This window comes from Bubalus bubalis, chromosome 7 (genome assembly GCF_019923935.1).
Source record: "Bubalus bubalis isolate 160015118507 breed Murrah chromosome 7, NDDB_SH_1, whole genome shotgun sequence".
In the NCBI taxonomy this organism is placed as follows: domain Eukaryota; kingdom Metazoa; phylum Chordata; class Mammalia; order Artiodactyla; family Bovidae; genus Bubalus; species Bubalus bubalis.
Window position 1 is genome coordinate 71312189 of NC_059163.1, and position 24723 is coordinate 71336911.

General features: G+C 36.4%; 1 protein-coding gene across 5 annotated transcripts in view; it reads right to left on the bottom strand.

Moving 5' to 3' along the window:
* The window catches only part of TBC1D19 (TBC1 domain family member 19), a 150025-nt gene that overhangs the window by 118947 nt on the left and 6355 nt on the right, over positions 1–24723 (bottom strand). For all 5 annotated transcript variants that reach the window (XM_044946024.2, XM_006071049.4, XR_006552316.2 and 2 more), the window contains exons 2-3: positions 3554–3626; positions 2554–2599 (exon numbers count right to left, since the gene is read on the bottom strand). In XM_044946024.2, the coding sequence (XP_044801959.1) occupies positions 2554–2599; positions 3554–3626 (119 nt within the window). The remainder of the gene's footprint in view (positions 1–2553; positions 2600–3553; positions 3627–24723) is intronic.

Below are 24723 nucleotides of genomic sequence, written 5' to 3' on the forward strand. Positions count from 1 at the left end.
TGCTAGCCCTAGAGGTGGCTCAGTGACTACTTGCTGACTCGATGTCATTTATTTGATGCTATAGGAGATACTCAAAGAAATGTAAGACATAATTCTTGTTTTAGAACATTTTTAATCTAGGTAAAAAACAAGATGCAAGTACATGTGAGAAGTAGTAAAATGTATGGCTTTAGAATATGTTTCACTAGAGGTGAAATCCCAGCACTGCCATTTACTAGCTACATGATTTTCAGCAAGTTACTTAAGTGATCTTAGACTCAGTTTTCTCTTCCGTAAAATAATTAGAATAATAAAATCTAATTTGTAGGGTGTTATAAAGACTACCTAATATAGACAATGCCTATAAAGTGCTTATTACCACAGTGCTGGACATAAACATTCAATCAATGTAAATTATCACTGATATAATATTAAATAGTTTTTAGCACAATAATAGATAAGGTATGCAATTTTGAAGTGGAAAGAGCTAACCTGGGCTAGTGTTATGTTTCATGTAATAAAAGACTGTAGAAATTTTTCTGCTATACTTGTTAAATAAAAATCTGACTAAAATCTTTGGAATGATTACTAAAATAAGTATGACATGAGCAAATTCCAGGTATGATGTATACAGCTCACATGGCCACAGTTCTATTAGGAATGAGAGTATGTGCATTTTTTTTTTCAGTTCCAATCATTTATATTAATAGATATTTCTATCTTAGTTTTGCTTTATTTACCTATGCATCTAATGGTTTCTGCCAATGAAAAATGGACCAGAATACGCTAAGTCCGCTTACTTTTCTGATTTGCATGAGGAAACACTTTTTCCCCGACTCCAGATGTGCCCTTTCATATGAAACGAACTGCCTCCCTGTAACATACTTGACCTCTTTCCAGGGCTTTACTCACTATACCCCAGAAGAGAAGAAATGCCCTCTCCAACTTTTAAATTTTGGAAGAATAAACTGAATATGCTCACAATGTTATTTAAGTAGAAGGTTAAGTCTGAGTCTGGAGTTCAGCTAGAGAGTTTATTTTGCTCTTGCACTAAGCTATGTCCTCCTACCCAATCTTTATCACAAGTAAAAGTATAGTTTTGATTTCCCATTTGCCTTTATATTTTATTTTCTTTATTTGTTCAGAACCCAAGTGAGGAAAACAGGCAGTTTTACTGAACTCCTTCAAATATCCCAACAAGTTATTCAATATTTATAAAATACTTATTTAATGTCTATTATGTAGGATATCAATGAATGAAATATTGTCCATGCCATCAAGTAAAAAGGCACTCTATCTCACAGAACAATTTTCAGGAATGCATTTATGCCACAAAAATAGCAATCATCAGTAGTATCTACTGAGATGAGAATCTAATATCTGGAATTATACACAACAGATGCTATTATTCTGCCAGTATCAGAAACAAAGACACTGAAGTTACAAGCTTAATAGACAGGCAAATCACCATGTCCATATTAGTTTAATCAACCCATGGTATCTCTATACCTGTGGTGGATTCATTTTGATACTTGGCAAAACTAATACAATTTTGTAAAGTTTAAAAATAAAATAAAATTAAAAACAAACAAAACAAAACAAAAAAACCTTACTTGTCATGATAAATAACTTTTCCTTTAGTGACTAGAACCAAAGGTATAATCACAATCAGCTTTACTTAATAGATGGCACTTTATTTATGAGTTTAAGAGCTCAAAAACCAACTCAAAAGATAGCAATAAGCAAAGAAGCAAATAACTAATTTTAAAAATGTGTGTCTAAGCACAAATCCACAAGCATTCATCTCTTTGTTTTAGAAACAATTCTGGTAAACCAGGTTATTTCCTTTTCCAAGTAACAGCAGATTAGAAGGAGCAAATTGGAAACAGGAGTGTGAGAAACTAGAGAGGTTACGGATACAGATACACTGATAGCAGGGGAAAAAAGACTTAAGAACTCAGTTAGATCATAAACCTCATAAGGGCAGAAACTCCTCACTGTTCTATGCTATATCCCTAGTGCCCACTATAGTGCTAGCAATAAATAATTGATGAATAATGGAATATTAAGTAAACTACAAAGGTTAGTAACACTTGGGATCCATATGTCTTGTAATGAAAAATAGTTCTACACACTTCAGCAAACTTGGAGAACAAATTCAGATAAATAAAAATAGTAATATTCTTAATAATGAATATTTCAAAAAAGAGTTAGTTGTGTTTAAAATGGTCAGTATATAAAGACAGAAAAAGGATAATGTCCAATATGGCAACAATAAAGAGAACACTGGTAAGCTTAAATTATCTGGAATACTACCTTTTGAGAAATATTATATTCCCTAATTACACTGGATTAATGAATTGTTAATATAAAAATTTGGTTGGTAAAAACCCCCATGTATTAATTCTCAGGAAGACTACAATTGAAATTGTAAGTGAAACTCACTTGAAATGCTATATAAATGCTCATAAGAAATAATAACAATGAGTACACATAGTAAAACTATATTCATTACTTACAAAGCAAATATAGCTAAATGTAATGAGTATCTCAAAATAGGGAGGAAAAACTCACACACTCAGTTCACTATACACAGCATTCTGAAGTTTTTTCTCCCAACCTGTTTTAAAAAAAGGAAAACATATATAAACATATTAGTTTTTTAAGTAAACATACATTAAAATTAAATTTATTTCACAAAAACTTTAACATCATATTTACTGTGAAAGAACTTTATCAACTGCCAATTGCTAATGTAAAGTGTTATTTAAAGAATTATTTCTTATATATTTACCAATATTCCCTTGGCTAATACTGAATACAAAGTTGTCAACATGATTTATTACTTTGTAAGTAAAACTATGGTGTCATTTTCTTAAGATGAGAAGAATATTTCCTTCTTCCATTGTTAGGGAACTCAACAAATGCCAAAATCTTTGGCAGTTGTACTGTCAGTGCTATGAGGAACATGCCAACGGAAGGGCAAGAAACAGCCAGGCACTGGACAAAGATCACAAGTAATTCATGACAATTACCTAGTCAGTAAATTCCTAAACAAGAGAAGCAGACTATTATGAGGCACCACCAGTCAGATCAGTTCACTTGGCTACTAACTATTATTTCTAATCAACTTATTTGGATAAGTAAACCACTTAATATCTCAGTTCCCAAGTGCAAAAGCTTAACAGCTTGCTCTAAAAGCTGAGGTCTTCTTCTGTTTTCTTTGAAGGGTAGAAAAGAGAGAAAAGAAGCAGAGAAAGAAAAAAGTCACATATGAAAGGTAAAAGACAAGATATTTAACCAAGGAGATTTTAATACATTCAGGATGTATTTTGACCAGGAAGGTAAACACTACTTAAAACTGATCAATGTAAAGCAGTTATTACCAGTGTTCCTGAATTTCTGCAGAAATGTCTGAAAGCTCTAATTCACTGCAGATAAAAACCTATCCTACCACTCTTCCACAATTTTAAACAAGTAACTGACTGCAGACACAATATCCCCTCAAAATAAAGTCTTTCCTTATTTTGCTTTAAAGAATTAGAGAAAGAAAAATAAAAAGCAACTTACAAACCTGATATTTTAAAGAATTCCTTAATATCTTCTTTTAGTGATTCAAGTTTAATCTCAGGTCTCTGAAGACTGGCCTGATTTTAGAAAGAAGAAACAAAAAGACAGGTCAAAAGTAGTCATTTGGGGTGATACTTAATGCTAACGAGATGTTTAAAAAGGAATGTCCAAATGTGTGTGTGTGTGTGTGTGTGTGTGTGTGTGTGTTAGTTGCTCAGTTGTGTCCAACTCTTTGAGACCCCATGGACTGTAGCTCACCAGGCTCCATAGGATTCTCCAAGCAAGAATACTGGAGTGGGTTGCTATTTCCTTCTCCAGGGGATCTTCCCAAACCAGGGATCAAACCTGAGTCTCCCATATTACAGACAGATTCTTACCATCTAAGCCACCAGGGGAGCCATATATGCATACTACCATTTAAAACACCCACTTTGAGATCAGAGCTCCTGAGCATCTGGAAGAGCTCGTAAGACAGAATACTCATATACTTTTAAAACAGAAGATCTGTGATAGGACACTAGAATCTACTGAAAATATTAAATCTTGTAGCTAATGAACAGTTAACATCTTCATCTAAGACTTTCATTTTTATGAATATTTAACATCTATTTTTATAATAGGAAAAATACTTTATAAATTCATTCTCTTTATACTTAATATATATGGTATCTACATGCACCTAATAGCCAAAAACCCTGATGCATCCATATAACTGGAGCTTTGAAGAGTGTCATCCCCTTTGGATTGCTGCTCTGTAAACCTGCATTTGTTCTACATATTTATGGAAAATACATAAAACTACCCACTCAAGATTGCCGGGAGAAATATCAATAACCTCAGATATGCAGATGACACCACCCTTATGGCAGAAAGTGAAGAGGAACTCAAAAGCCTCTTGATGAAGGTGAAAGTGGAGAGTGAAAAAGTTGGCTTAAAGCTCAACATTCAGAAAACGAAGATCATGGCATCCGGTCCCACCACTTCGTGGGAAATAGATGGGGAAACAGTGGAAACAGTGTCAGACTTTATTTTTTGGGGCTCCAAAATCACTGCAGATGGTGACTGCAGCCATGAAATTAAAAGACGCTTACTCCTTGGAAGGAAAGTTATGACCAACCTAGATAGCATATTCAAAAGCAGAGACATTACTTTGCCAACAAAGGTCCGTCTAGTCAAGGCTATGGTTTTTCCTCTGGTCATGTATGGATGTGAGAGTTGGACTGTGAAGAAGGCTGAGCACTGAAGAATGGATGCTTTTGAACTGTGGTGTTGGAGAAGACTCTTGAGAGTCCCTTGGACTGCAAGGAGATCCAACCAGTCCATTCTGAAGGAGATCAGCCCTGGGATTTCTTTGGAAGAAATGATGCTAAAGCTGAAACTCCAGTACTTTGGCCACCTCATGCGAAAAGTTGACTCATTGGAAAAGACTCTGATGCTGGGAGGGATTGGAGGCAGGAGGAGAAGGGGACGCCAGAGGATGAGATGGCTGGATGGCATCACTGACTAGATGGACGTGACTCTCAGCGAACTCCGGGAGTTGGTGATGGACAGGGAGGCCTGGTGTGCTGTGATTCATGGGGTCGCAAAGAGTCGGACACGACTGAGCGACTGAACTGATCTGATCTGATCTGACCCACTCACAAATGCTTATTAGTGTCTCTTTCATCTTCAGTTGAATGCTTTCTATTCTACTGGTTTTTCACACTGTAATTTTTACCAAAATAATAATTTCTCCAACTTATAATGGCCTCAATTACCTTTGAAGTGTTGATCTTTCATCACCTAGCTCTATCTATCAAATTCTAGAGACATATGTCTTAAGAAGGGCTCCCCTTGTGGCTCAGCTGGTAAAGAATCCACCTGCAATACAGGAGACCTGGGTTTGATCCCTGGGTTGGGAAGATCCCCTGGAGAAGGGAAAGGCTACCCACTCCAGTGTTCTGGCCTGGAGAAGCCCACGGACTGTATGGGATCACAAAGAGTCGGACACGACTGACTTTCACTTTCACTCACTTTATGTCTTAAGAAAGCATTTCTCTTAGGGTATCTCACAAACATTTCTAATTAAGAAATCAAAAACTGATCTTATATTCCATTCACTACCTTTCTCCTTCTCTCCTATTTTTAATACTCATCCATGAAAATTACCATTAACCAAGTCAGAAATTTCAGTTATTCTCAATTCTACTCTAATTCTTCCAGGATTTTAACATCTCTCTGGGAAGATGACATTGGTAGTAGGGAGACTTTTTTGTTTTAATCTCCATGATCTCCACATTGAAACCAAGCAACTAGACAACAAAACCAAAATCCCATGGAAAACACTTACAACCAAACTTGGTAATAACATATTCCCCACAAACCTAAAATACAAGCAGTTGGGGACAAACCAACAACCACAAGACTTGTATGGTGTTAGCAACTATAAAAGGAAAGAGCAGAGGGGTTGTTGATGAATATGAAAAGACGAAGACCCCAAAATTGCCAGCAAGTATTCACTGGAACATATGAAGAGCTAATTTGAGAACAGGAGCTGACACTGGGAGGGTTGTTCTCTAATCCAAGATAGCAGACGAGGTCTAAAGACACTGGAGCAGCCTCACACCTATCAATACTTGAAACTGACCAGACAAGTCTGTTCTCCCTTTCTAAGAAGAAAAACTTGATAGAGTAATGAAAATTGAAGATAACAAGGAACCAACCTACTACCTTGAAAACTGATTAATAAATGAAAAGGCATCTATCTAGCCTGACTTTCCTACAGGAACTATTGTTTAGTCACTAAGTCGTATCCGACTCTTTTGCGACCCCATGAACTGTAGCCCGCCAGGCTCCTCTGTTCATGGAACTTCCCAGGCAAGAATACTGGAGTAGATTGCCATTTCCTTCTCCAGAGGATCTTCCCACCCAGGGATCAAACTCGTGACTCCTGCATGGCAGGGGAATTCTTTACCACTGAGCCACCAGGGAAGCCCTACAGAAACTATATCATTTGGTAACCAAATAATAGATATGGAGAAATGTCTCTTTATAAAAATATTCCAGCTAAAATAACTAAAACAGGTATGATATAATTAGAATACCATCATTTTGCAACGCCTAATCAATTCTAGGCATTGAGGAGAAATAGCTATAACTTTGCAAAAAAACAACCAGCCATTATGTGCTTCTCAATGAAAGAGGACTCCAGTGCCAATAGCTGTCATCACTGAGATGGCACCTGAGTCTGATCAAAACCCCTGAATCCAACTGTCAACTTACAAGTCATATAAACGACAGAGGAACATGTTAATCTGAATCATGAAACTTCAGCATCAGAAGGGATTATAGAGTTCTTCTAGGCCAACTAACCATTTAAGGACAGATTCACTTCTCCTCTCCAAGGAGCTTTTTTAGCTTAGAAACTCTATGTTTGAAACTATATGCTAGCTTTCCCTACTTTTAGTCAATTCTACCTTGGAACTATTCTGTTAGAAAATCCTTATTATGAACTAAAATAGATTCCCCTTAACATCTGCTACTATCATGTCTTCCCCTCTGCTCCACCTTACTCCAAGTTCACAGAAAATATGCCAAATCCCTTTTCTGTGAGAGATCTTCAAATACTCAAAGTTAACTATTGTATCTTCCCAGAAAGTTCTCAAGGTCACATACATTTTCAGGTTCTCCAAGTTCTCTTCATTTGACATATTCTCCTTACCACTCTGGTCATTTTCTCTAAGCAAAGTCTAGTCCAACTTGTCTTCTACTGTAGTAACTTCCTAACTTACCTCTCTATTTCACTCATTCCACTACACCACTTATTCTCAAACTTTTAAGTCTCAGGACCCTCATTCTTAAAAATCATTGAAGACTCAAGAGTACTTCTGTTTATGTGGATTGTATCTACTGATATTTAGAGTACTAGAAATTAATTCCTCAAAAAATAAAAAATTGAATTTCTGTATAGTCCAGCAATTCCAATTCTACATACATACTCAAAAGAACTGAAAACAGGGACTTTAACAGCTACTTGTACACTCATGCTCATCGCAGCATTATTTATAATAGTTAATATATGGATGCAACCCAAGGGTCAAAGATAAATGAATGGATAAAGAAAATGTTGTATGTACATACAATGGAATACTATTCAGCCTTAAAAAAGAAGACAATTCTGGCACATCTACAACATGGACAAACCTTGAGGACATTACGCTAAGCAAAATAAGCCAGTCACAAAAAGACAAATGCTGTATGATGCCACTTATATGAGGTACTAGTCAAGGAGAAGGCAATGGCACCCCACTCCAATACTCCTGCCTGGAAAATCCCATGGACAGAGGAGCCTGGTGGGCTACAGTCCATGGAATCGCTGAGGGTCGGACACGACTCAGTGACTTCACTTTCACTTTTCACTTTCATGCATTGGAGAAGGAAATGGCAACCCACTCCAGTGTTCTTGCCTGGATAATCCCAGGGACATGGGAGCCTGGTGGGCTGCCATCTATGGGGTCACACAGAGTCGGACACGACTGAAGTGACTTAGCAGCAGCAGCAGAATAGTCAAATTCATAGAGACAGAAAGTAGAATGCTAATAGCCAGGGACTGTGAAGAAGGAGCAATGGGAAGTTAGTGTTTAATGAGTATTGAGTTTCAGTATGGGATGATGAAAAAGTTCTGGAGATGGATGGTGATAATGGTTGCAAAAAATGTGAATGTGAATTCACAAAAAATGTGAATGTACTTAATGTCACTGAACTGTACACTAATACAATTATGTAAAGTTTAAAAATAAAATAAAATTTTTTAAAAAATGGTTAAAATGGCAAATTTTATGTTTATCATAATAAAAATATTTGTCAATTCATTTTAAAGTAATAAATATAAATCTATTATATATTAACCAAAATATTTTTATTTAAAAGAACTATATTTTCAGAAACAAAAATTAGTGAGAAAAAGAGGCACTGTTTTACAGTGCAAATGCAAATGTCTTTGATGTTTGGATTCGTAGAAGACAATTGGATTCTTCAAACCGCTGTGATATTCCATCTGTGGCACTGTGTTGTTTTGACTAACATATATGAAAATCAGTGTCAAACAGGCAACTGGAAAATGATATTTTAATATCCTTTTCAGATATCGTGGATATTCTCCTTTGATAGTATACTAAATTTGACAACTAGTAGTTTCCTAAAGATTAGCTGAAATGTGGAATTTGAACATCAATGAACTTATACCTTCACACTTTATTGGAAAAACATGTATCGATCTGCCTTGCACTTTGAATCAATCTTCTACTTATACATGATTTTGCAACATTACGTATCAATCATTTCAAACATATTAACAAGTGATGTGGTAGACATATTTCATTAAACAATATCAGAAAGTAACATTTGTTAATATCACCATCAATATCATCAGAAAAGTATTTAAGTATTAGGAAGCCATCAAATTCACTGATGAAAACAAGTTTTCCAGAATCCAATTTTTATTTAAAGCCTGAATTTTATAATTGGCAATATATAACAGTTTTCCTTGAAGTGATAGGCTCACTTTGCTCATTTTAGAGAAAATATCTGCCAAATATTCAAGTGTGAATAACAGTTTGTCAACAGTTTACGCTTACAAGTAAAGATGTTCCATTTTTTTAAAAAAAAGCAATTCAGTTTATAATTTAGTTAATCACTGGAGTGGTCTTCCTCTAGATAATCATCTTATTCCAATAGACAGCAGTAGTGTCTTACTCATAATTTCCATTTCAGCAAACAGATTATTTAAAAATTAGTATTCAAGAAATGAGATTTAATAAAATTTATACTTGTTTACTGTTGATCAAGAACACTTAAACACTTAGATCATGTTTTAAAACTGTGTGTTGGTGAAAAATACAGTGACTACTAGTAGAGTTTGGTACTAGTTCCCCGATTTAAACTCATCGCCATTGCTTTTGTAGCGTCAGTGTAAATGTCAGCACAATGAATATTTTTTTAAAAGGCCTTTGTATCATACAAAATAGTTTTGACCTGAAGGGGTCTTAGGGCCCACCGGGGGTCCACAGATTATACTTTGAGAACCACTGCACTAGGCTTCTAGAGCATATGTCTTTCATCTCTGAGCCAGCATAATGCTTATCACATAGAAGTATTTCATAAATGTGTTTTCAGTGAACACACTGCACTAAAGATTACTTAGGCCTACACCTACAAAACCCCATGGGAACGGAATTCCCTGATGGTCCAGTGGTTAGGACTCGGCACTTTCACTGTTGTGGCCTGGGGAACTAATATCCCATAAGCTATGTGGTGCAGCCAAAGACAAAACAAAAAACACAAAACACAAACACAAATGGGAGGGGTGGGGGAGAATGGCTACAAATAAAAATGCATTAAAGCAAAAAACATAAAAAGATGGCCAATTTAAAAAAAAAGTTAACTCCACTATGTTACGACAGAGGCATCATCCACAGAACAATTAATTCTAATTTTAGAAACTAGAAAAGAGGAGAAAAGGCATATAGGCTGAGTGGATGAACTGAACAGAGGTATGGAAAAGTTCTGGTGCACTATCAGTTTGTAGAAGGGTGGAAGCTCCAGGAGAATACAGAAAGGAATAAAGTGGAGGATGAAAGTAGAACACTTCCCATTTCTATCTAACCTGCTCACCAGTGCCTGACTAGTGCTCCCCAAAACCATCTCAATGTCTTCACCCTCAAAACACCTCAACGACCCTTTCACTGCCTATGAAATAAAGACAAACTCATTCTGGCATTTCAATCCCAATTTATAAAATCTTATCTCTCTAGAAGCGCCCTACAACAAAAAGCTACTTAGCCTTGTCACCATTCCTATATCAGGAATTCACTCCCATCTTCTCCCCTTTAAGTGCCATCCAAGCCTTCTCCAAGTCCAGGGGTCTCCTTTCAATATAGTATATACACCTATTCATTTGCATTCTTCCTTCAATAATTAACTGAACACTTCCTACAAGCTAGTTGCTCAGTATAAGGGGAAAACCATCACAAAGTCATCCCTCTCCCTTATAGAACTCAAAATGTATTTAGTGAGGTTAAAAAAAAAAAGCTAAGGGAGAAGTATGATTTTAAAAATAACCTATATATAACCCCCTCCCCATATCAAATGCAAACATTTTCATCACTAACATAATTGCTTTGGACTTAATCTAGTTTTTCTAAAGAGCCCATCACCACCACAGAAAAGAGTAGCACAGAAACATATACGTTACCATATGTAAAACAGCTAGCCAGTGGGAATTTGCTGTGTGATGCAGGGAGCTCAACACAACACTCTGTGACAACCTAGAGGAGTGGGGTGGGGTGCGAGGGAAGTTCGAGAGAGAGGCGAATACATATACCTATGGCTGATTCATGTTGATGTGTGGCAGAAACCAATACAACATTGTAGAACAATTTTCCTCCAATTAAATAAAATTTTAAAAACAGATGCTCTGGGGTTCTAGGGGACTTCCTTGGTGGTCCAGTGGTTAAGACTCTGTGCTTCCAATGCAGGGGTGTGAGTTTGATCCCTGGTCAGAGAACTAAGATCCCACATGCCATGCAGTGTGGTCAAATTTTAAAAACAACAACAACAACAAAAAATGATGCTCTGAGGTTCTAGTCTCATGACAACATCCTATCAGTTATATTATTTCTTCTCTCTCCAAAGCCTATCTCCTTCCAGGTTCCTTCCTTTACAACTCTTACAACTCTATTATTCATAATAACACTTTGAGCAACAAGACTTATTAAGCACTTAATGGAATGGAAATAGCATTTGAGGTTTTATACAACATCCATTTTAAACACAAATAACACATGATACAAAATAATGATGACCTGGTGTGAGACATCAAATTTGGAATCAGGCTATCACTCTACCATCTAGAGGATGAATGAGCAAATTCAACTTTAAGATGTAGGTTGATTTCATAATTTAAGAAAACACAGAAATCAAAAACCATATGCTTTTTCTAGAAACACAAAGTTCCATGTTATTACACCAAGATTTTTAAATAAGTAAACTTTAGTATAAGAAAGGATACATTAAAATACTACAAGAAATGACTAATGACAAGGGGGAAGTCTGAAAATCATTTATATTTGGCTTTGAAATAGTCTGTGTGATTTTAATTTTTCTAATTAAGTTGGGCCAACACTGCTTTAGCACTTTCTAAATATAATACAGACAAAATGAAGGCAGCACAGAATATGGTCGTGGCAGGAAAATGCCCTCTTGACTAAATTTGTAAAGACCTGTTACAAACAGCCAGTTGTTTAACCATACATTATCAAAGCTGATTGTAAAGCTGTCTTTTAAGAGTTAGCTGACATTTCTAGCAAACATCTGAGCTATTGGACATAAACTAAGGCAAAGTTATCACATATATTTTCAAGTCCAAGACTACATTACATTACTTTAAAAGGATCTATAATTATATTCTTTTAAAGTAGGAATCTATAATATCATAGATTTCCTATTTTATCTTAAGAATCAGGCAAATACATGTTTTTGAATTTCCTGTGAACCATCTCCTTATACTCCTTTATCAGTTTTGCTTCCTCTACTTTTTATTACCTCAAGGCAATTAATTCCCTGATGTTATATGTATAGATACATAATCCTTTATTTGAAATCCTACAACCTAAAAAGCTTGGAAAATTAAAGCTGTTTTTTTTTTTTTTTTAACTGAATTGATGGCAAAATCTGTCCTGACTTAAACTCATTTGGTAGAAAAATCGACTGAAAATTCATACATTTTGCTGCATAAATACTAATGTGTAATTACAAGGTGCAATAAAACAATAAATAGTAAGGATTTAAATAACGTACAGAATATGCAGGAATTACCTTTCTAAAATTTGAAAAATGCTACTTCCAAAACATACCTGCCCCTAGGTTTTGAATAAGGGATCGTGGACCTGTATTTATGTGCAGGTTGGTACAAGGGTAATTGCAGTTTTGGACCATGAATTTTAAATCATTATAACTAGGCTCAAACACATCTTTATTAATCAAAATAGGAACGATTACAATCAACACATTTTTGCCAATGAGAAATAAGTTTACTTTTGTAGCCCAAAAAATCCGCGCTTCAGGATTCAGTGAACTCTTGGAAAGCACTTTATGCCTCCTGCTGGTTGTGGAAGGGTTTTCCCTACAAAAGGTCATCAAGATGCTTGAAGAAGTGGTAATCCATTGGTGAGAGGCCAGGTGAATATGGCAGATGAGGCATAAATTCATAGTCCAATTTGTTCAACTTCTGAAGTGTTGGTTGTGTGACATGCAGTCGGGCATAGTCATGGAGAAGAACTGGGCCCTTTCTGTTAACCAGTAACTGTTGCACGCACTGCAGTTTTCCATGCATCTCATTGATTTGCTGAGCATACTTCTCAGATGTAATGGTTTCACCAGGATTCAGAAAGCTGTAGCGGATCAGATCGGCAGCAGGCCACCAAACAGTGACCATGATAATTTTTTGGTACAAGTTTGGCTTTGGGAAGTGCTTTGGAGTTTCTTCTCTGTCCAACCATTGAGCTGGTCATCTCCAACTGTTGTATAAAATCCACTTTTTATGGCACGTCACAATCTGATAGAAAAATGGTTCTTTGTTGTTGCATAGAATAAGAGAAGACAACACTTCAAATCAACATTTTTTTTCAGTCAGCTCATGAGGCACCCACTTATTCCACTCATTGAGCTTTTTTGCCTTTCCAACTTGTTTCAAATGCCAAACAACCATAGAATGGTCGACGCTGAGTTCTTAAGCAACTTCTCATGTAGTTGTAAGAGGATCGACTTCAACGACTGCTCTCAATTGGTCAAGTCAACTTGTGGGCTTTCCCAGTGGCTTAGACAGTAAAGAATCTGCCTGTAATGCAGGAGACCTGGGCACGATCCCTGGGTCAGGAAGATCCCTGAAGAAGGAAATGGCAACCCACTCCATTATTCTTGCCTGGAAAATCCCATGGACAGAGGAGCCTAGTGGGCTACAGTCCATGGGGTCACAAAGAGTCGGACATGACTAAGCAACTAACACACACACAAATTCTGATGGCTGGCCACTACGTTCCTCATCTTCAAGGCTTTGCAAAACTTCTTGAGCCATCACTGTACATTCGTTAGCAGTTCCTGGGCCAAATGCATTGTTGATGTTGTGAGTTGTCTCTGCTGCTTTACGACCCGTTTTGAACTGGAATAAAAAAATCGCTCAAATTTGCTTTTTGTCTAACATAATTTCTTTAGTTTAAAATAAATATAAAATAATCAGCAAGTAATAAGACATTAGCAAAAAAACATAAATTGAGAAATGCACATTCAAATGATGTATAACATAACCACATTTACTTGAGAACATATTCCAGTATCAAATGGCAAAGTTCAACAATGCAAAACAGCAATTACTTTTGCACCAACCTAATACTATCATCTCTCTATGAGAGCAAAACTTTATCTTATTCATTGGTTTATTCCCTGGGCCTTGAACTGTGTCTTACACATAGTAAATAATAGATACTTGTTCAATAATAAAAATAAATAATAACAGTGAATTAATAGATGTTGAGTTCAAAATAGAAAGGAACAAAAATATTCCTTCAAGGCAGTAACTTCCAAATGAAGTTAAATTATACAGATCATTAATCTCTTATTTGCAATTCTGAAATAGAAAAGGCTTTGGAAAAAGTTTTGTCATTACTGCTTATATTCTGAAGCTTCAGGCTTTTTTATAAAATTGAGAAACAACTATTAACTTATTAGATCCCAAATTACAATAAAAAGAAATACTTACAGAAAAAGTATTTTTAAAGAAAAGCAGAATGCCACAGCAGACTTTGAATTCCTTAAGTAAGGATGCTTTTCATAATCTTTTACCACTAAGTATTTGATACATAGTAGGTACTCAGATATGCAGATGACACCACCCTTATGGCAGAAAGTGAAGAAGAACTAAAGAGCCTCTTGATGAAAGTGAAAGAGGAGAGTGAAAAAGTTGGCTTAAAGCTCAACAGTCAGAAAACTAAGAACATGGCATCCGGTCCCATCAATTCATGGGAAATAGATGGGGAAATAGTGGAAACAGTGGCTGACTTTATTTTTCTGGGCTCCAAAATCACTGCAGATACTGACTGCAGCCATGAAATTAAAAGACGCTTACTCCTTGGAAGGAAAGTTATGACCAACCTAGACAGCATATTGCCCACTCCAGTGTTCTTGCCTGGAGAATCCCAGGGACGGCGGAGCCTGGTGGGTTGCCGTCTATGGGGTCGCACAGAGTCGGACACGACTGAGGCGACTTAGCAGCAGACAGCATATTAAAAAGCAGAGACATTACTTTTCCAACAAAGGTCCGTCTAGTCAAGGCTATGGTTTTTCCAGTGGTCATGTATGGATGTGAGAGTTGGACTATAAAGAAAGCTGAGTACTGAAGAATTGATGCTTTTGAACTGTGGTGTTGGAGAAGACTCTTGAGAGTCCCTTGGACTGCAAGGAGATCCAACCTGTCCATCCTAAAGGAGATCAGTCCTGGGTATTCATTGGAAGGACTGATGTTGAAGCTGAGACTCCAATACTTTGGGCATCTGATGCGAAGAGCTGACTCATTTGAAAAGACCCTGATGCTGGGAAAGATTGAGAGCAGGAGGAGAAAGGGAAGACAGAGGATGAGATGGTTGAATGGCATCACCGACTCAATGGACATGGGTTTGGGTGGACTCTGGGAGTTGGTAATGGACAGGGAGGCCTGGCGTACTGTGGTTCATGGGTTGCAAAGAGTCGGACACGACTGAGCGACTGAACTGAACTAAAGGTACTCAATATATATTGTCAGAATGGACACTAAGAAGAACTGGGATTTGTTTCATTTAATAAAGACATGTTGAGTACCTTTCTCATAGTAGTCATTATGCTAGGTATATAAGACAGCAAAACAAGAGACACAGAGTCTTTCCCTGTCTTTATGAAGCAGACTTCAGTGGGGAAGGATGATGCTTAAATACTACAAAAAATAAAGTTCCAGGTACTATGAATCCCAAAAAGAAAGGAGTAGATAAACTAAACTAGAAGGTTACGGAAATTCTGTAAAACTTAGACAGTCATGGCTGAAGAGCAGAGACTGAAGAAGAGTGCTACCAAGCTTTGTAGGCCTAATCAAGGACTTCGTTCATTTTCCTAAGGGCAATGAGAAGTACTGAGGGATTTCAAACAAAGGGAGTGATATTTCATTTGGACTTTAATTCAGACTTCTACTTTCTGAGCACTTACTATGTTCCAGGCATATTATCTTGTTCAATCCTCACAAAATTGGCCTTGTATTTCCAAGTTGTATGGAGAAGGTGGTGGCTGATCAGCATCCCTATGTACAACCAGAAGAGCCAAACAAACAGAAATCCAACTATATATAGACAGAAGAGGGTTGTTAAGAGAACAAGAACTAGAGTAACAGAAAGGGGAAAATCTTGAGAGACATACTGGCTGCTGTAGCCACATTTTCCCTTGGATCATTATTCTGAGCATGAACTGAAGGCTGACAATCGGGACAAACCCAGTACCAACCCTGGTGGAGGGCTACCAAGGGAGGACAGAGAAATAAGCATAGCTTTGGCATAGACTTGGGAGATCTTAAGCACATGGCCAGTTTTCTCAAGAAATTTTTGAATATTAAAACTGTGTGGGGTAGAAGGCTACAAACCTAAGCACAAGACTTGTGGAAAAGTTCTTTAGCAGTCTGACCAGAAAAAGGTTAGAGTCTGGGACCCAAGGAGGAAAGCACCCTTAGAATATATCAAATTCATAGCTGAAAACTTGTGAGAGCCAGGGAAGAAACAAAGGAAAGAAAATTAAGCCTGAAAGTAAAACTCAGTCTCAACCCAGCACACTCCCTAATTGGATAAAGGGAATCAGTCCCAAGATTATCGGCCCAGCGGGTGGTAGCGTTGTGGTGATCAGTCCCCCAGTCATATCTGACTCTTTGGGACCCCATGGACTGTAGCCCACCAGGTTCCTCTGACCATGGGATTTCCCAGGCAAGAATACTGGAGTGGGTTGTCATTTCCTCCTTCAGAGGATCTTCCCGACTCATGTATTGAACCCACGTCTCTTGCATTTCCTGCACTGGTAGGCAGATTCTTTATCACTGTGCCACTGGGGAAGCCCAGCAGAGGAGAGAGTGAATCCTTAAAAAAGGGAAGATATCAGGAGGCATTACAATTTTTTGGACACAATATCTGGCATAAAATAAAAATTACTAGGCATGCCAACAGACAAAATTAGATCAACAAAAGATAAGGAAAAATAACACCATAGACAGATCCACATGTGATCCAGATATTGGTGTTAACTGACAAAGACTTTAGAACAATTATGAGTTATATTTTGTTTAAAGAGAAAGAACTGGACAGAGTAGATGAAAAACAGATAATTTTACCTAATAATTGGAATCAATAAAAGAGAACCATTTGGAAACTTTAGAACTGAAAAATAACACTAAATGTAAATAAGAATTCATTTGATAGATTTACCAAGAGATATAAAAATAGCATAAAACAGGATTCATGAATTGAAAGAAGGTCAAAAGAAAATGTCCAAACTAAAGCACAGAGGAAAAAAATGTAAAATAAAGGAAAAGAGTAGTAGAGATAAGTAGGACTCAGTGAAAAATCTACTATATACAAATTGGAATCTCAGAAAGAAAGAAGGAGAAAAACATGGCAGAACAAATATTCAGACAGTAAATGATCAAGAATTTTTCAAAACTGGAGAAAGATACTAACATGAGATTTAAGAAGCTCTATAAATTCAAACCAGAATAAATTTAATAATAATATAATGCAAAGAACAATAACAGCACACCAAGGTTATTTTCAACAAAGATTAAAATGAAAAAGATAATATTAAAATGTTAAAATAGCCAGGTGAGAGGGTGGGGAACATATATTCAGTGGAGTTCAAAAAGACTGATGGCTGACTTCACAACAAAAAACAAAGAGGCCAGAAGAAAAAGAAATGTCTCAACATGCTGAGAAAAAAAATTAATGACAACTTTGAAATTTAAACACAGATAAAAAATCCTTCAGAAATAAAGATGAAATAAAGACATTATCGGCACTTCCCTCATAGCTCAGCTGTATAAGGGCTACGCAGGTAGCACTAATGGTAAAGAACCTGCCTGCCAGTGCAGGAGACCCCAGTTCGATTCCTGGATTGGGAAGATCCCCCGGAGAAGGGATAAGCTACCCACTCCAGTATTCTTGGGATTCCCCGGTGGCTCACATGGTAAAGAATCCGCCTGCAATGTGGGAGACCTGGGTTCAACCCATGGGTTGGGAAGATCCCCTGGAGAAAGGAAAGGCTACCCACTACAGTATTCTTGCACTGGATAATCCCATGGACAAAGGAACCTTGCAGGCTACAGTCCATGGGGTCGCAGAGTCGGACACAACTGAGAAACTTTCACTTTCACTAAAGACATCATCAAACAAATAAAACTGAGGAGACTGTCACCAGAAAATCTGAACTAACAGAAATACTAAGAAGAGTTTTATAGTAGAAGAAAAATAATCCCAGGGTAAATAAAGATATATAGAAGGGAATTTTGAGAAACAAGAATAAAAACTGGTTGATGAGTAAATATTGACTAAATGCTTATGTTACAAAACAGTGATAGCAATGTCCTATGGAATTTAAAATAAAATGCACAACAAAAATAACACAAAAGGAAAGAGGTGTAATAACTAAAGTTTCTAAGTTCTAGCATTACATTACAGGGAAATAGTAAAAAATAAAAAATAAAATAGTTTATTCAAGAGTATAATTAATCAAGAATAAATGTTGTAACCTCTAGGGCAGCTATATAAAGAACAGTAAAACAATGTGTATCTACCACATTAATGGAGAAGAAAAAAATAAAAACAATAAAAATATTTGAATGATATTTGATAACCCAAAAGAATATAAAAAAGAGAGAAAACAGAATATGAAGCACAATTAAAAAACCAAATATTAAGACCAATAATGTAAAAACAAATATATCAGTAAAATCATTAAATGTAAATATACTAACTAATAAAATTAAAAGATTTGTCAGCCTGAATTTAAAAGACAACTATATGATGATTTTGATGCAGAAAGGGTGAAAATAAAAGTGTGAAACAAGTCACACCATGCAATCACTAATCAAAAAAAGCTGCTGTGGCCCTACTAACATCAGACAAAACAGACTTTAAGGCAAGAACCTTACTAGAAATAAAGGACATTTCATAATGATTAAGGGATTAATCCATCAGGAAGTTAGCACAATATAGATCTATGTATAACCAATGAAATAGCCTTAAAATTTAAAAATTGAGAGAAATAAAAGAAATAGATAAATATACAGTCATGATAGGAGATTTAAACATATTTCTTTGAATAGTTGGTAACAAACAGAAAAAAATTCAGTAAGATTATAGAAAAGCTGAACAGTATAATTGACACCTGGATTTCAGTGATGACATATATACAGATAACCTGACCCAACAATGACAGTACACACATTCTTTCATTCTTTACAAGTACACATGGGATACACAGCAAAACTGACTATACGCTAGGTTGCAAAGCAAGCCTCAACAACTTTTAAAAGATGTAACCAGTCAGAGGATGTCTCTGACAACACTGATATTAAGTCGGAAATCAATAACAATGACATGGTATTATACATAAAAAATGCTAAAGATGCCATCAGAAAACTATTATAGAAGAGCTTCTTCAAGAATAAAGTTGAAGAATACAAAGCTAATATACAGAAATATTACATTTCTATACATTAATAATCAACAATAAAGAAATTAAGGAAACAATCCCATTTACCATCTCATCAAAACCAATAAAATACCTCAGAATTAACCTACTTAAGAAAACAAAAATCCTATACCCAGAAAACTGGTAGACACTGATGAAAGAAACTGAAGATGACACAAACAGAAAGATATACTGTGTTCTTGTTTTGGAAGAATCAATACTGCCATTTACAGCAACATGGATGCATTACGCTCAGTTAAATAAATCAGAGAAAGACAAAATGCTATGTGATATCACTTCTATGTGAAATCTAAAAAAAAATTTTAAACTAGTGAATAAACAAAAAAGAAAAAGACTTACTGATACAGAGAACAAACTAGTAGTTACCAGTGGGAACAGGGAAAAAGAGAGGGAGGATACAAACTAGCTACAGTTTGTAACTAAAAGCTACTTTGTAACTAAAAGCTACACGGATATATTGTACAAACAGTGAACATAGCCAATATTTCATAATAACTATAAGTGGAGTATATGTGTGCTCAGTCGCTGGGTCACGTCTGACTCTTTGTGACCCCATGGACTGTAGCCCACCAGGCTCCTCTGTCCATGGGATTTTTCAGGCAAGAGTACTGGAGTGAGTTGCCATTTCCTTCTTTAAGGGATTTTCTTGATCCAGGGATGGAACCCGCATCTCCTGTGTCTCCTGCACTGGCAGGTGGATTCTTTATCACTGAGCCACCTGAAAGTACAGCCCTTAAAAACTGTGAATCACAATACTGTACACCTATAACTTATATAAATATTGTACATCAACTAAACTTCAAAAAAAAAAAAATCCCAATAAAAAATCCAAAAAAAAGAAAATTTCAATAGCTTGGAAATTAGGTAATATACTTGAGGATAACCCTTGGATCAAATCTTTAAAGTGATAAAAAATATTAGAGAATGTTTTATACAAAAGAATATTAAAAAATATGACTCATTAAAGCTGGAATATAGTTAAAGTAGTGCTTAAGGGGAAATTATAGTTTTAAATGGATATTTTAGAAAGGAAAAAATGTCTTGAAACTTATGTTCTAAGTTTCCATCTCAAGAAACTATAAAAGGGTAGCAAATCAAGCTCATAGAAAGTAGGAGAAATTAATAATAAAGATATGATCCAAAATTAAGAGAAAAACAGTAAAGCCAAAATTGGTTCTTTGATTAGTAAAATTAATAAACACCTAGCAAAACTGTTCAAAACACATATACACACAAATTTTCATTATAGGAAACTGATAGATTTTCCAGACATTAAAAAGATATAAAAGTTTGTTTTAGACAACTAGACACCAATGATTTATATCATTTATTTTTAAAATATTTAACTGCAGAATAATTACTTTACAAAATTGTGATGGTTTTTGTCATACATCAAGATGAATCAGCCACAGGTATACAACTAAATGGGCTTCTCTGGTGGCTCAGACAGTGGAGATTTCGCCCAATGCAGGAGACCTGGGTTCGATCCCTGGGTTGGGAAGATGCCCCGCAGGAGAGCATGACAACCCACTCCAGTATTCTTGCCTGGAGGATCCCATGGATGGAGGAGCCTGGCAGGCTGCAATCCATGGGGTCACAGAGAGTCGGACATCACTGAGCGACTAAGCATGCAGGCACATACATTTAAATAAACAAACTCTTTGAAAAACACAACTTATCAAAACTGACAATAGAAGGAATAGAAAATCTGAATACTTCTATATCTATTAAAAATGAGTCTGTTCTTTAAACTCTTGCCAATACTAAAACATAACAAAGTTGCAGGACTGACAACTTCAGCTTATTATCAAGCTACCGAAATCAAGAAAATGTGGTAACGTTAAAAACACCGACAGTAGATCCCTGTGCTATATATATTAGGTCCTTATTAGTTATCTATTTTAAATGTTTCTACATATATGTGTATACGTTGATCCCAATCTCTTATTTATCCCTCTTCTCTATCCCGCCTACCCCCACTGCCCCAGTAACCATAAAATTGTTTTCTACATCTATAACTCTACCTCTCTTTTATAAATTAGTTCATTTGTACAATTTTTCTGTTGTTGCTGTTGTTCATTGTTCAGTTGCTAAGTTCCTTTGCAACTCCAAGGACTGCAGCATGCCAGGCTTCCCTGTCTTTCACTATCTCCTGGAGTTTGCTTAACTCATGTCCATTGAGGCAGTGATGCCATTCAACCATCTCATTCTCTGTTATACCCTCAATCTTTCCCAGTATCAGGGTCTTTTCCAATGAGTCAGTTCTTCGCATCAGGTGGCTAAAGTATTGGTGCTTCAGCTTCAGCAGCGGTCATTCCAATAAATATTCAGGACTGATTTCCTTACGGATTGACTAGTTTGGTCTCCTTGCAGTCCAAGCGACTCTCAAGAGTCTTCTCGGACACCACAGTTCAAAAGCATCAATTCTTTGGTGTTCAGCCTTCTTTATGGCCAGCTCTCACATTCATACATGACTACTGGAAAAACCCTAGCTTTGACTATACAGACCATTGTCAACAAAGTGATATCAGTGATGTCTAGGGTTTGTCATAGCTTTTCTTCCAAAGAATAAGCATCTTTTAATGTCATGGCTGCAGTCACCATCTGCAGTGATTTGGGCCTGGGAAATAAAATCTGTCACTGTTTCCACTTTTTCTCCATCTATTTGCCATGAAGTGATGGGACCAGATACCATGATCTTAGTTTTTTAAATGTTCTAATGTTTCTAATGAAAGTGAAGATACCATTAGAATGATATCATTAGAGTGGTATCATCTGTATATCTGAGGTTGCTATTTCTCCTGGCAATCTTGATTCCATCTTGTGATTCATCCAGCCTGGCATTTCACATGATGTACTCTGCATATAAGCTAAATAAGCAGGGTGGCAATATACATCCTTGACATAACTCCCTTCCCAATTTGGAAGCAGTCTGTTGTTCCATGTCTGGTTTTAACTGTTGTTTCTTGACCTGAATACACTTTCACAGAAGCCAGATAAGGTAGTTCGGTATTCTTATCTCTTGAAGAATTTTCCAGTTTGTTGTGATCCACACAGTCAAAGGCTTCAGTGTAGTTAATAAAACAGAAGTAGATGTTTGTCTGGAATTCCATAGCTTTTACTATCATCCAGTGGAGGTTGACAATTTGATCTCTGGTTCCTCTGTCTTTTCTAAATCCAGCTTGTACATCTGGAAGTTCTCAGTTCATATATTGTTAAAGCCTAGCTTGAGGGATTTTGAGTTTTACTTTTCAAGCATGTGAAATGAGTGCAACTGTAGACTAGTATGAACATTCTTTTTATTGCCTTTCTTTGGGATTGGAATGAAAACTGACCTTTTCCAGTCCTGTGGCCACTGCTGAGTTTCCCAAATTTGTTGGCATATTGAGTGCAGCACCTTAACAGTATCATCTTTTAGGATTTTAAATAGCTCCACTAGAATTCTATCACCTCCACTAACTTTACAGTAATGCTTCCTAAGGTCACTTGACTTCACACTCCAGGATGTCTGGCTCTAGGTGAGTGATCACACCATCGTGGTCATCTGGGTCATTAAGACCTTGTTTATACAGTTCTTCTGTGTATTCTTGCCACCTTTTCTTAATATCTTCTGCTTCTGTTAGATCCTTGCCATTTCTGTCCTTTATCGAGCCCATCTTTGCATGAAATGTTCCTTGGTATCTCCACTTTTCTTGAAGAGATCTCTAGTCTTTCCCATTCTATTGTTTTCCTCTGTTTCTTTGCATTGTTCACTTAAGAAGGCTTTCTTATCTCTCCTTGGTATTCTCTGGAACTCTGCATTCAGTTGAGTACATTTTTCCTTTTCTCCTTTGCCTTTCTCTTCTTTTCTTTGTCAGCGATTTGTAAGGCCTCCTCAGACAACCACTTTGCCTTCTTGCATTTCTTTTTCTTGGGGATGTTTGGTTGCTGCGTCTTATACAATGTTATGAACCTCTGTCCATAGTTCTTCAGGCACTCTGTATACCAAATCTAATGCTATTTGTCACCTCTACTGTATAATCATAAGGGATTTGATTTTGGTTATATTTGAATGATCCAGTGGTTTTCCCTATTTTGTTCAATTTAAGTCTGAATTTTGCAATAAGGAGTTCATGAACTGAGCTGACAAAACAGTCGGCTCCAGGTCTTGTTTTTGCTGACCACAAAACTCCATCTTTGGCTGCAAAGAATATAATACAGATTGGTATATAATACAGATTAGTATACAACTTTTTTTAGATTCCACCTGTAAGTGACATCATGTGACATTTGTCCTTCTCTGACTTACTTTACTCAGTATGACAATCTCTAGGTCCATCCATGTTACTGCAAATGGTATCATTTCGTTCTTTTTTATGTCTGAGTAATATTTCTTTCTATACATCTACCACATCTTCTTTATCCATTCCTCTGTCAATGGACATATAGGTTGCTTCCATGTCTTGCTACTGTAAACAGTGCAGCAGTGAATATTAGGATGTATGTATCTTTTCAAATTATGGTTTTCTCTGGGTATATGCCCAGGAATGGGATTGCTGGATCATATGGTAACTCTATTTTTAGTTTTTTAAGGAACCTCCACACTGTTCTCTACAGTGGCTGTACCAATTTATATTCCCACCAACAGTGTAGGAGGGTTCCCTTTTATCTACACCCTCTCCATCATTTATTATTTATAATCAATTTATCTTTGACAAAAGAGCAAAAGCAATTCAATGGAGCAAAGACAGTCCTTTTAACAAACTATACTAGAACAACTGGACATCCGCATGCCAAATATACATATATGTGTGTGTGTGTATAATATATATATTTTAATGGATCATAAATGTAAACCCCAGAACTATAAGACTTCTAAAAGATAACATGGGTGAAAATCTAAGTGACCTTGGTTTTGGAGATTAACTCTTAGACATACTACCAAAAACATGATCCATAAAAGAAAAAAACTGGTAAGCTGGAATTCATTAAAATTAAAAATTTCTCTGGAAAGTTACTGCTAAGAGAATGAAAAGACTGGCTACAGATTGGGAGAAGATATTTGCAAAGCACATATCTGATAAAGGGCTTGTACCCTAAACATACTCTTAAAACTCTTAAAACTCAACAATAAGAACACCCAAATAAAAATGGGAAAACACCTGAACAGACATCGCACCAAAGAAAACATACAGATAGCATATAAACATATGAGAAGATATTCCTTATCATATGTCACTGCTGCTGCTAAGTCACTTCAGTCGTGTCCAACTCTGTGCGACTCCACAGACGGCAGCCCACCAGGCTCCCCCGTCCCTGGGATTCTCCAGGCAAGAACACTGGACTGGGTTGCCATTTCCTTCTCCAAATGTCACTAGGGAACTGTAAATTAAA